The 13,497-nt window shown below is 43.3% G+C and overlaps 1 protein-coding gene across 2 annotated transcripts in view; it reads left to right on the top strand.

Annotated features, from left to right (window-relative positions):
• ppp2r2ba (protein phosphatase 2, regulatory subunit B, beta a) overlaps window positions 1-13,497 on the top strand; it is a 46,412-nt gene that overhangs the window by 12,548 nt on the left and 20,367 nt on the right. The window contains exon 1 of one of the 2 annotated variants that reach the window (XM_052049090.1): window positions 8,033-8,764. The exons of the other annotated variant lie outside the window; for it this stretch is intronic. Coding sequence (XP_051905050.1) covers window positions 8,695-8,764 — 70 coding nt within the window. The 5' untranslated portion in view covers window positions 8,033-8,694. Of the gene's footprint in view, window positions 1-8,032; window positions 8,765-13,497 lie in introns of those variants that run through there. 2 annotated transcript variants of the gene reach the window in all.

Here is a 13,497-nt window from a genome sequence, read left to right on the forward strand (position 1 = left end):
TCTTTTAAAACAAGTGGCATTTATCTCTGGAGGCGCTGATCCACGCTGCGCTCAAATGTGTGTATGTGTGTTTGTGTGACTGCATGTATGTAATTTGTATGTTGACATGGATGTTTGTATGTGTAAATATTTATGGAAACACCCTTCCTGATTTCTGTGTTCTTTGCACATTGATCACACACAAAGATTTCAATTCACCAAACCAATTTGAATATCACACAGAGACAATCCAAGGATATAACAAATACAATTTCCAAATGCCAATTTAATTTATTAAGGCACAAAATCGCCCAAACCTACCTGCCCCAATGTGAAAAAGTAATTTTTCCCCTGAGTCTACTAATGGGTTGTGCCACCCTTACTCTCAATAACTGAAATCAAGCGTTTGCAATAATTGGTGATGAGTCTTTCACATCGCTGTGGAGGAATTTTGGCCCACTCTTCCCAGTTTTCTCCATTTATTATCATCACGTGTTGATAAAATCAAAGAAGGAGCTTTCGGGTCTTAACGTCCGTGGTCTGAATCTCTTCCTTTGGCCACCTTATTATTCCTGCAGGGTATCTGATCACTGGCAAGGCATAGCTGTTTATTGCCCGGGTGTTATTCTTGCCACTGAGCTGGCTTCTTAGGACTTGCCTCACTCGCTGGAGGTATTTGGCCGTAGCCGCTTTCCTTGTTGCCAGTCCGAGGTTGCCATTGGCTTGTGGTATACCAAGGTACTTGTAGCTGTCCTCAATGTCTGCTATTGTTCCTTCTGGGAGTGAGACCCCTTCAGTGCGGACTACCTTTCCTCTCTGAGTCACCATCCGACTACATTTCTCAAGCCCGAATGACATCCCGATGTCGCTGCTGTAGATCCTGGTTGTGAGGATCAGGGAATCTATGTCCCTTTCGCTCATAGCATACAGCTTTATGTCATCCATGTAGAGGAGGTGACTGATTGTAGCTCCATTTCTGAGGCGGTATCCATAGCCTGTCTTGGTGATTACTTGGCTTAGGGGGTTCAGTCCTATGCAGAACAGCAGTGGGGAGAGTGCATCACATTGGTATATGCCACATTTGATGGACACCTGGGTAAGTGGCTTGCCATTGGCTTCAAGTGTGGTTTTCCACATCCTCATCGAGTTCGCAACGAAGGCTCTTAGGGTCCTAGTGAGGATCAAGCGGTACGGAAGATGAATGAATGAATGAATTAATATATATATATATATATATATTCATTCATTCATTCATTCATTCATCTTCTTATGATCATAGATAAAGGGCAAAGGAAAGCCGTTGTAGTGGATGTGGCGGTCCCAAGTGATGGAAACATCAGAAAGAAGGAACACGAGAAACTCGAGAAATACCAAGGGCTCAGAGAGGAGCTGGAGAGAGCCTGGAAGGTCATGGTGACAGTCGTGTTTGTGGTGGTCGGAGCACTCGGGGCAGTGACCCCCCAAACTAGATGAGTGGTTGCAACAGATCCCGGGAACAACATCGGACATCTCAGTCCAGAAATGTGCAGTTCTGGGAACAGCAAGGATACTCCGCAGAACAATCAAGTTTCCTGGCCTCTGGTAGAGGACCCGAGCTGAATGAGGGACGGACACCACCCGAGGGGGGGTGAGACGAGGAATTTTATATATATGTGTGTGTGTGTGTGTATTTGGGACTTAATACATTTAATTGCCATTTCGAAACTGCATATTGTATTTCCTTGGGTAGTCTCTGTGTGATAATAACATTGGTTTGATGAAGTAAAACATATCTATGGGATAAATATGTAAAGTACACAGAAATCAGGAGCGGGGGGCACTGTATGCGTTCCCAATAAAGAGAAAAGTGTGACTGGACAGCTTGCCGCCCTGTGGGCACCCAAACTACAGTCTATCTCTGATCCACACTGGCAGCTGCTCTGCCAAATGGGATTTCTTGGAGATTACAGCCTCTAAATGAGACGTACTTGCAAGTGTTTGCCTTTTTGTTGACAAAGTGCTTTGTGGGGACTATTTTTTAATGTGTGTGTGTGTGTGTTAGTTTTGGGCTGAGGTGCAGTGAGTACATGCTCTGTGGTCACAAGGGGCTGGTTGGAACATGACTGGGTAGGTGCAGGGAAAACCTCTTTGGCATTGTGTTGCCACTACTAAATGGGGATGTGGCAGCAGGCACACAGGTTCTGAGCTGCTGACATGTGTAGTGGTTATCATCGTATTGCATTTATAAATATGATTGTGCACCGAACCCTTTGAATCACTGCATAAATCAGTTTCTTTAATACATTATTATTGTTATCATTATATTATATTTTCTAAATTATCTGTCATCAAATCATCAACTGTCCACAGTTCTTAATATGAGCGCTGGAGTTTTCATGCCCTTTTATGTACTATATGGGGAGGTGGCTTTGTATTCACTCTGTAACCTGCTTAACCTACTTTCCATTTGGCGGTCTTTCACCCATCCAGAGATATAGAAGTGCTGTCGGATAAATATAGCATGCTTGACAACATGCACAGTTTGTCTGTGTATTACGAGACACGCAAATGGTTCTGACCATTGTCTGAGCCTTTACCCAGAACGCGTCGCTGATCATTTGACTGATGAAAACTCATTCCTAGGAGAACATGTACTTCATATTCAGCCCATTAACCCAACCGGTATAAAACATGTTGGGACACGTTTGGGCCTTTATTGAAATGAATATGAGCAACATAAAGACATTTTAAGATGTTAATTGTCCAATTATGCTGACAGCTGTTGTACTGCATTGCGATGCCAATTGAGTTGCAGTTTCCTAGCAACCGGAGAGGTACAATGAAATGATTTTTCTTCTCGCTTAAGTGGCACCATTTCTACTCAGCATGTTGAGTGTATATTTCTACTAATCCACAGTGTGTGTGTGTGTGTGTGTGCTTTTTCACCTTTAGGCTAATTTGTTACATCTGTTTGTCAATTTATGTCTTACTGCCAATATTTTGTTGGTCATGGTGGGTGTTTGAAGCCCAGCACACTTGTACAATCCATTCATTTGATGAATTTTGTCCCAGAGTGTTTCATCCTGAGCTAATGATTGTACATGCATTCTTTTCAATTAATTCACTATCAAGGGAGTTGGGAGGGTGGGTTTTGGGGGGAGGGGAAAAGAGAGTCAGGGGATAAGAAATCCAATCCTGCTGGTCTGAGGACACTGTGCAATGGAGCATTAGTCACATGCTGATGTAATTGGAATGGCAGCAAGAGTAAAGCCTTCTGGTTTCGGCACAGCCTGTAGGCTTGATTTAAAGCCCATAGCAAAACTATCCCCCCCTCCCATTTTATCTTTCTCCTCTTCCCTTCTCCATCTTCTCACCCCCCTTCCCGACCCCTCCTTGACTCACACTCATTCACCAGTGACTGCAATGCATCCCCATCTGTACTCGATTAACACAACATCTCATTTAGAAGCGAACAAACTCTCCCTTTATTTTCTCACTTGCACCTTTACTATGATTGACACACTTGGCTGGGTGTGCGCACAAGGGTTAGGCTTTAATGCTAAGTAAATATCTCCGGAGCAAAGTGCAAAGCCAGGACAGACTGAGCAGGTGGATCCGGGCCAGGGTGCTTGGTCGCTGGGCTTTGCTGCTGGTCAGTCCCCTGACAGATGGACTGGCAGGGCAATCCTATTACCCCCATGTGTTGAGCTCCTTTTAATGCCGGGGTAGGTTGCATAGTTAATGGAAGGCAGTGCATGCTTGCTGGTCGAATTTCATGCAACTGAATGATAATCATCCGCATTTTTTTGATAACAGAAAGATATGTCACCTGGAAATCATCCAATAAACTGCAAGCGTTTTTAACTCTGATTGTTGCATGAATTAACATTATATTTTATTTAATTAACACAAAACTGCAAAAAAAAAAAAAAAATGCCGCAGTCTCAATCTGCCATATAATTCATTTTTGAAATGGGATTAAAAAAGAATGTAAAGATCCATGAAAATATGGCCGGCCTGGGGTTTGTGGCCTGTGACCTCTTGCACAATTTAACATTTGTGATTTGACTGCACTGATTTCTGTCGTAATTTGGAGTCAATATTTACTGAAGCGAGGGATGTACTGGTCACGTTTTTGGAAATTGGGAATGATCGGGCCATTTTTAGATGATCGAAATCGGTGGGGGAAATGATTACGGCTTTTGAAAACAAAAATTGGATTTTATTTCATTGTATATTTTTAAGGGCTACAAAATAACAAAATCATTCAGACCTACTCAGATATTGCCAAACGAATATATACAGGTTAAACACAACTGATGGGAGAACATTCTGGCACTTGTCATGGGAAGCGATCATGGTGCTGGTGTTATGTAAAATTGATAATTACCGTCTGCTGTATGGAAATATTTTGATGTGCAAAATGGAGACAATGTAACAGCGACTTTCAATGTGTGCAAACTGAGCATTTTGTGTGGCCGCATTTAACTCAACTTTTGTGTTAAATGTTTTTTGTTTTATGTTTTACTTTGTTCAAACCACTGCTCCACTAGCCATATAAAAAGTGTCATGATGGAATTGTTTTGCTTGAAAAAAAAACTGACCAAAAAAGAAGACAACATTTCCCTTTTTGCCTGTTTTTTGGAGTATAAATTCATTTTGTTTTGGGTACATCCTGCACTTGCCTTGCCTGGAGTCCACCTTTTTTCCACCACAAAAGCGCCAACTTGCGGCATAAAGAAGAATTTCTACCAGTCAAAACATTAGTTACATCAGTTCAACCTCATGAATCCCAATGAAAGAACTGAGCCAATCAGCTATTTGTGCTTTTGCCGTGGAGTTATTTGGCAGGAACGGACTGGTCATTGTCTTAGCTTTTATGTTGGTACAGTAAAGAATATCTGTGTATATTTTATGATTATCGCACCACGGTTCTGAAATTCATTTTGTACATTATCTGGATGAAATCTTTATTGAACGTGTACTGTCACTGCTGATAATCCTACGCCTACATACGACGTGCACTTACGTTGCTTGGTATGCAGACAGCGCCCTTGCACCGGAATCCCTGAGTCGAGCAATTACCACACATCAAGGAAAGCAATTGGGCATGACTAAAATATCATTGCCCAGTGATTGTCCCGATACGTTTGGACCGGTAGAATCTAATTTAACCCACTTTGTCGGGGAGAATTGAGTACACGCTTTCCAATTTTCGCGTGCGTCCCCCCCTGAGCATTCGTTGCAAGGGTGAAGCACGGCGCCCGCGCTGTCACAGGTCTTTACCCAGAAGACATGTGGCACAATGAACAATGTGAGGGAGGGAGCAATGAGCCGTGAGATGCAGAACTTGAGGTCCTTCATGAGAAAATGGTTATCGATCTAGGGTCATGTAAGGGGGCCAATTTACGAGGAACAGCGTAATTGTTCTGAGCCCCGTCTTTTCAGTCTGGTGGCCATTCCGTGTCGTCACATTTGGAACTGGCTCAAGAGGAGTACAAGGGGTTGGCTGGGATCGATAACAGCAGATCTGATGGGAATATATATATATATGTATATATATATATATATATATATATATATATATATATATATATATATATATATATATATATATATATATATATATATATATATATATATATATATATATATATATATATATATGCATAAGTGCATAGAAAGATGCCATTGATCTCAGGCTTTGGATTCAAGCAGCATTTACACAGAAAATACTGTCCCTTTCACATGCACGTCTGCCCTTTATTTGTCCGTCACACACACACACACCGAACCTCTCACCTCTGACACAAAAAAAAAAAGAACCTTCCAAGTGTGTGACTCCTTTGTATTAAACACATTGTCTCACTGATTTCAATTCCATTCAGTTGCGCAGCTCAACTGAAACTCAGCTGATTCCTCAGCAGTGGCAGAGTATCTCTATTGTCCCTTCGAGATCCTGTTTAAATATTGATAGAGACGGGAAACACCGCGGACCACTCAGTCAGATCCGGGAGGTCAAGGATGGAAGCGTTTTTCTGCAAATTTCATTTGGGGAGCCGATGACTGTCGAGGGAAGCACACAACCTCAAAATTCTCCTCCAGCTTTCATTATTCGCCGCATGGATAATGCCCTGTAATGTATTCCAGTGAAGGTCAGGGTGATGGTGTGTAAAATAGCATATGTAGGAAGGTGCAGCTTTTTTTTTTGAGGTGGTGGTGAGGGGGGGGGGGAAGCCTGCCTTCCTCACAGCCAGATTCCCATTAGAAGTGGAGCAGAGGATCTGATGTGCAAATGGTCCTGTGGATTAGAGAGCTAATGCATTTAAGAGAGGGTGGGGGTCCCAATCCGTTTATTGCTGCTGCTACTACTGCTGCTGCTGTGCACTGGGGGGCTAGCGCAAGGGGTGATACCTCGTCCCTTTGTGGCAGCCAAGAGATTTAGGTTTAAATGAGTCGATAAGAGCAGGGATGCTCACACAAATGCTTTTCTCACATCCACAAAGAGGCCATCAAAGACTGCGGTACGTCCAGGAGAAGGCGTGATTAAACTATAAATGGGATCTTTCTTTCAAGAGGTGCAGACGGTAGCCCTACTAATCTAATTAATCAGCGTCTGGGTTTGTTGTTGTTGGGTTTTTTTCTTGTTTTTATCTGCATTTCTTAACAAGTTCTTCTACCGTGTCTGGTTTGTAAGCTTTTGTGCTTACATTTCTTGGGATCCTGCCTCTTCTGCAATATCAAGCATCCATTCCTTTGAAAGCCTCCGTCTTTTTCTGAAGGACATGCGTCTCATCAGACAAAGTGACAACAGAGCCTAGCACACTGTCACGAATATTCATTCATCTTTAGTGAATGAATCAAAAGTGAATACGGGTGCATGCACATCTTTTGCAAAATGTGGAATGAAAATGTTGCTCATATCAGTGTGGAGTAAGCGGGTTGTTGTTGCTGTGGTTAAGTCTGCGTGTTTTTAACGTTCTTGGGAGACAACTCACTACACATTGAATTAATTAGCCCCATTAGTTGTGACTGAATCTTCAATCTTCTTTTCACAAAGACACAGTTGAAACAATTCAGAGAATGATTTGGTTGGGTACGAGGCCGTCTCTAACTGCCCACATCGCATGCATGGTTGATGACATCATCAACAATGGGAGATTTTGCAGTTTACCTGTCAATGTCTGGCATGTACCCCAGCGAGTCTGTTTCCGTTCCCGCAATGTCATGCACGGTGTACTGGGACGTACTGTGCCTCCACCCGCCCTGATTTTGATGCAAACGAGGAACGGCCACGTTTTGCACAATTCGACCTGTGCAAAGTATCAAAATACCAATGCAAGAAAACTCCACCCATGTGCACAGTTACTCTCCACTTTGAGCAAGACTTGCACTCTGCACCAAACCTTTAGTCTGCAAACAGAGTACATGTCGTCTACTGGCAAAAGTACAGTACAAACACAACTAGAAGTAGAATTTAAACAGACTTCCCCAGAATTTATGGCGCGAAAGCCATTAGTGGTGTTTCTATGTCATCATAAATCATACTGTTTAAAATATTACTGTTGCACTTGACTGGATCCTTCATTTCCTGGTACAAGACTAACTCTTGCTGGTACATTTTCATTTAAAAAAAAGAGTTATTCTGTTGATGTTTCATTTTAAAATGTCAAAATCGGTTTCTGTTTACACTAAACCTGAGCAGTTTGTTTTGCCTTTTGTTCTGTTACTGTACCGTATTTGAATCAAGTGAACGCCAACGACCCAAGGTACGTTTAAGTTAATATCACCCAAAGGTGCCTTTGATACTTTCAAGGATTCACCCCAAAAAATAACTGCCACTGCGCCGCCATCTTTTGATTTTTTTTCCCCCAATGAATGAATTCATTTTAAATTTCATGAGCTTTTGCTCACTTGTAGAAATATGCATTGACAGTCGTTGCCCCTGCAGAGTGGTGGAGGAAATTGTCTAACGGGGTTTAAGAGGCAACCTGCTACGAGACCATAAGGCTGCTGTCACCTTAACACGCACTATCGTGACTAGCAGTCCTCAGCATCCTGTATTAGATTCCGCGCGCGCGCGCGCCTCATTTGCAGTTTGTGAGCGCGTGTCACGCTGCATGGGAGGGGTCCTGCTCTGCTGAAGTGCGGAGGCAGCGGCGTGCTCGCGCGCGTTGATGTGCATGCACAGTGAGTCATCTCCGTGAATGAAAACAAGACGACGGCTTTGGAGTGGGAGGAATTGGAAAGTAACCTTCGTAAAGGTGGCGAATGTGGCAATGCAAACGTGAGCGAGTTGTGTTGACGCATAATCTCGCCCGCCCCGCTTCTTCTGTGGGGGCAGAAGAGCCATCCTAGACCTAAAGTCAAATCCTGGAGGAGAGATTTACGACTGAGCCGCTGCACCTTCACTTGGCATTTTTTCCTCCTTTTTGGGGGGCGGGGGTGGCGCATCATTCATTGGAGCGGAACGTCAAGCAGAGGACGACCTTTTTTTAAAGAGTTTCGACTGAAGAAAAAAATAATAAATTAGGAGCGCCAGCGTGCACCGTTTGATGCGTCTTGACGCGGGAGACACCACCTGAGTGAGTCGACTATTTGATCGCAGTCGTTCCGCCGCAGATCTGGAGCGATGACAAGCGCACCGCTGGTTCCACGGTCCGCCTGCTGACGGTACCGGGCCAGGATGGGAGAGAGGTCTGCCGCTGTCAGGATCTCGAAGCAGCCGATTTTTCAATGGAGGAGGAGAGCGACACCCGAAAAATTAACAGCAGCTTCCTTCGCGACCACAACTATGCAACAGAAGGTATTTTACGTCCACACGCGGCGCGCTTCTTTCCGATCGGCGGGACCGATGAACGAATCGGCAATGATTTGTGCAGTGATTCAAATGCAATGACACAAGACCGCATCGAGCATCATCGGGGAGTTGCCTGGTCGAAAATTGGAAATGATGAGGTGCAGTCCGGTCAGGTTATTTTAGGATGTATGAGCCAGGTTTTAATCTGCGCGGACAACCGTGTACGCAAGGAAGGATAAATCTTCCAATAAGTCCATTGTGAACACGTGATACCGTTAAAGCTCCTGAAGAACGAATGACATATATCTTGAGGCAAGTTCAAGATAAAAGACTACATTTTTCCCCAACTGCTGCGTTTTAGCTCGCTCATTGCCTCTGTGCTGGAATGAGAGAGTGGGGAATCATTTTTATCATTTTGCGTTCATAGAAAATGGAACCAATAAATGTTAAAATGTATCCTCTCTCGCTCTCTCTCCCCTTTTCCATCTCCCTCTCTCTCTCTCTCTCTCTCTCTCTCTCTCTCTCTCTCTCTCTCTCTCTCTCTCTCTCTATATATATATATATATATATATATATATATATATATACTGTATATAGCTGATAGCTGAATATTGAACTGTTACTGCTTCTTCAGACCAATAATTCCTTGCTCCTTGGTGTGTGTGTGTGTGTGTGTGTGTGTGTGTTTCATCCACCCTGACCACGCATCAGCTTCTTGATTATCTGCCCGTTAGCTGTTTGATGGTTAATAGTTCCCCCATGTTCCACCAATCACTTTGGCAAGCTGCTTGCTCAACATAAAACCATTGATTTAAGTTCAGCTCAGGGCATTCATTCAAATTATTCGTCTCGTTAGGGCTGCTCTGCCTCCATGTAACTAATTATGCAGATTGGTTCGTATCTTTTCATGGCTGAGGTGGGACGTGTAAGATAATAACAATAATAACTTTAACTTCCAGCCATTAAGCAAATGGACCACTACTGTCATGCATCATTTTTGTTCTTGGAAGATCTTTTTTTTTTTTAACACAGGAGCTTCACATTACATGTCATATACACTTTATCTGCAATATTTCTCATGATGTTCTTAAATTGCTATCAACACACTCAACTCCTTCCAACCTTTCACTTTAAACACAGCATAAGTACTTTTAGCATTGTTATGAATTTGTCTTTGGTGCATTTTCAATCCCTAGATTTTGTTGCAAAAGCTAAGCTGAGGCTACAGAAATGGCAACGGTTGAAATGCTGTGTTTTCACGTCATTGCAGTTGAGTACAGTACTGGCTGACTGGGCACCCACATGCGCATAGAGCAGGAGAGTGTGAAGTGGGGGGTGGATGCGACGGATATCTTTGTTTGCGCGGAGATGAAATACTGGAGCTTCTTCCAGTTGGTCTTCCATTACAGCTCCTTAAAACGAGTCGCAGTCTTGTCCTTGTTTTGTCAAGAGGAAGTGAATGAGAAGGACACAGGTTGTAAACGACAGCCCAGCCTGTGACCCATCTGTGCTTTTCAAACACGCCGAGCCTACTTTTGTTACATTTTATTGCTTTAATTTATGATGGTCACAGCTCATATATCATGAGTGGGTGTGCATGTATCTATTTGCTTGCTTTCCCTAAGTGGTATGAAGTCAGACTATACAGCCAAAGAGTAGAAGAGCCGGCCGGTGCCTGTGTCTACATCCAGTCCCCCATGATTCACACCCACACATGTTCCATCCGGCCTTGTCTGTTCAGACCACACACATACACACACAGAGATAGACAGGTCTCTGATGCATGCTTGGGGGGGTTGGAGGGGGGGGGATACCCCCCCAGTTCCCCCTCACAAGTCAGTGCTTGTCCATAGCAGCAAGAGCCTGCAATGTTGTCACATTTTAATGATGTCAATGGCGCTGACCTTTGCCTCGCACCAATCCCATGCCTGGTTGAGTGTGTGGGCAGTAACACTGATGAGACGAAATGTCCTGTACCTCGACATTCACTTTCGGCGCCCCTGTCAAAGCGTTTTGATTTCAATGGAGCAAAATGACATTATGGTCTCATTTAGCAAACTCGGCAACAGCCACCTGCAGATGACACATCAATCGCAAATGGCAACTGGATAGATGGGGATGGGTTTCATGACAGCATGTTTGGCTGTTAATGTGCACACTGACTTAATGCTATGCTTTTTCAACACAGACCAGTGATCAATCTAAGACTCACCGAAGAGGGTACAATCAATGAATAAATAAATGCGATGTAAATAGCTTCCTTGCTGTGAGGAAGGACCTATCCTAATGTCTACTTTGGTATTGATTTTTGTTCCTTTGCGGCACAATGACCTGAAGATCTCTTGGTAGGACACGTATTCCTTGCTCCCGTTTCTTTGATTTTTACAGTTTATTAATACCTTGCAACGCGACGTGTGATGTGACCCCTTAAAAGAATGCTGAGGCAGACCCCCGTATCACAGAGCTTCCAATCTTTATTGCTCCCGCTTGTGAGAGCAGCAGCAGCTCAGCTTGCCTCTGCCTAGGCAAACGGCCCGGGGCTATACTTTAGGACCCCGGCATGAAAAGACTTAGTCCACCATACCCTCGGGTCCCATCCATTATTCACCACGAAACGTTCATAACACCTCGCCTCGCCACATAGTGCCAGTCGAATAATGCAAGTGTGAGTATGGGGGAGATGAGGGGACTTAATGGCAAGCTGTGAAGTTGGGGCAAGTCGCACTCCTTATCCTGCAGCTGCTTTCTTGCCCTGATTAGCTGCTTATTAAACCTGCACCTCCATGAAAATGTAATGAGAATTTATTAAAGTGTACCTGGGGCTCAGCAGCTACAGGATTACAAAAAAAAATTATATATATATATATATATGTATATATATATATATATAGTTTTTATTATTTTTTAAATTTTTTATTTTTATTTTTTAACTAAGCTCCGCTGTGGTTTCCTGGTCGGTTATGTGGAGCTGCAACCATGGCTACGCCATGTGTGATTCTTTCAAGCTGCTAGCTAGAAGGCTGAGCAATGTTTGATCTCCCCAAAACTCTAAAATGGGGTGCATTTTAATAGCAGATCACTGTGTCCGTATGGGGCAGCGGACAGAATCTTGATTGTCACTGTAAAAGCATGATGCGCGACCCTCCTTCAATCATCACGTCTTTGATTCCTTCGCCCTTGAAAACAGGATGAAAAGATCTCAGATGGAAAGCAAGAAGCAGCTTTTGTTTTATCGGTGGATTAAAATTCACTGCTCCCCCATTTCGCCCCCCCCCCCCACCTCCTCCCCATGAATGCACCACTCCTCCCACCATTCTATTTCTAATTTCCATGCAGAATCATCAAAAAAAAGGTTAGAAAGCCTTTTGGTGCTTGATGTGTGGCTAAATCTATCACCAGCTTCATTCAGACGTCTGTCCCGTGTTGTGTCTGCAGTCATTTGCCATGTTTTAATGAAGTCGGAGAAATGAGGCAGTGACACCTATTTCACCCATCCCTCTCTGGAGCGTGGCGATGCCCAACACACACACACACACACACACACACACACACACACACACACACACACACACCCAAAAGGACAAAAGACGCAGTCTCGCTCTCATGGGGCTGTTGGAGGAGAAACCAGGTTAATTAGCTTGTTCACATCAGATCTTTACAAAGAGTCATGCTCCTTTTATGAAAAGAGCTGCTTTATGCGCTCTGGCTTTATATGGAGCTCATAAAGCGTAATAACCCTCTTCATCTTATGGCTGTAATGCCAGTCAGTTAGCAGCAGGGTTTGTTAAAAGTTTTAATTGATCTTGATTGTAATGTGGCTCTAAAGGTGATGAATTAATGCTTGAGATGTTGCATGTGTTATACAGTGGAACCATAAAGGTCAAACACAATTGGTACCAGGACGTTGGCGAAACTCTAATCTTGGGTGCATTTGAAAATGTATAGGCAATAATTCAAACGTTATTTTTTCTTCTTAAGGACATGGGAATGAAGTCCATGCCTTTAAGGCAGTGCTGGAAAATAATGTTGGGCCGACAAAATATGAAGACAAATGACACATTTTCACTTTGGGGCTTCCTCACTTTTGTGGCCAGCAGTTTAGACTATCGTGGCTGTGTATTATTTGAGGGGACGGTATATTTACACGGTTTTACAAGGTTTATACTTTACATCGTTGCAAAGTTTCATTGTTTTGGTTTAGTTTACAAAAATATGAGGGTTGTTAAGGTGTTTGAATGCAAAGTACACTTCCTTAATCCACAATGTAGACAATTATGATTGATTCTTTAATTTTTATTAATTTATTTCTTTTTCACTGATGGTGTTATCGCTCACCTGCCTGACTTCGTTAGAAGCGTAGGTACCACGTGCCCTGAAATTGACTGACGACCGTTCAAGCGCGCAGTCTGCCTTTCCTCCAAAGTCAGCTGGGAAAGGCCCAAGCAACCATGACCCTGAACAGGATCATCGTTCCCTTTTACACAAGATTTACTTTTAGCAATTCCCAATTCAAACACTGAATGTAATTCAGTATTTTTGTGATACTGCATGATAATTGGTAGGACGTCTGAAGAGAATGGTTGTTAAAACACCAAGGACCCTAATATCATTTTGGCGGCAAGTCTACCGCAAAGCACATATTTTGCTTGACTTTTTGCTGGTAGAATCGGGCGTAATGGGGCGTTCGCAGCGCACTGCAAAAAACCTGCTTTTGACAAGTCTTAAGTTTCGACTTTTTG

This window comes from Hippocampus zosterae, chromosome 1 (assembly GCF_025434085.1).
Source record: "Hippocampus zosterae strain Florida chromosome 1, ASM2543408v3, whole genome shotgun sequence".
NCBI classification, from domain to species: domain Eukaryota; kingdom Metazoa; phylum Chordata; class Actinopteri; order Syngnathiformes; family Syngnathidae; genus Hippocampus; species Hippocampus zosterae.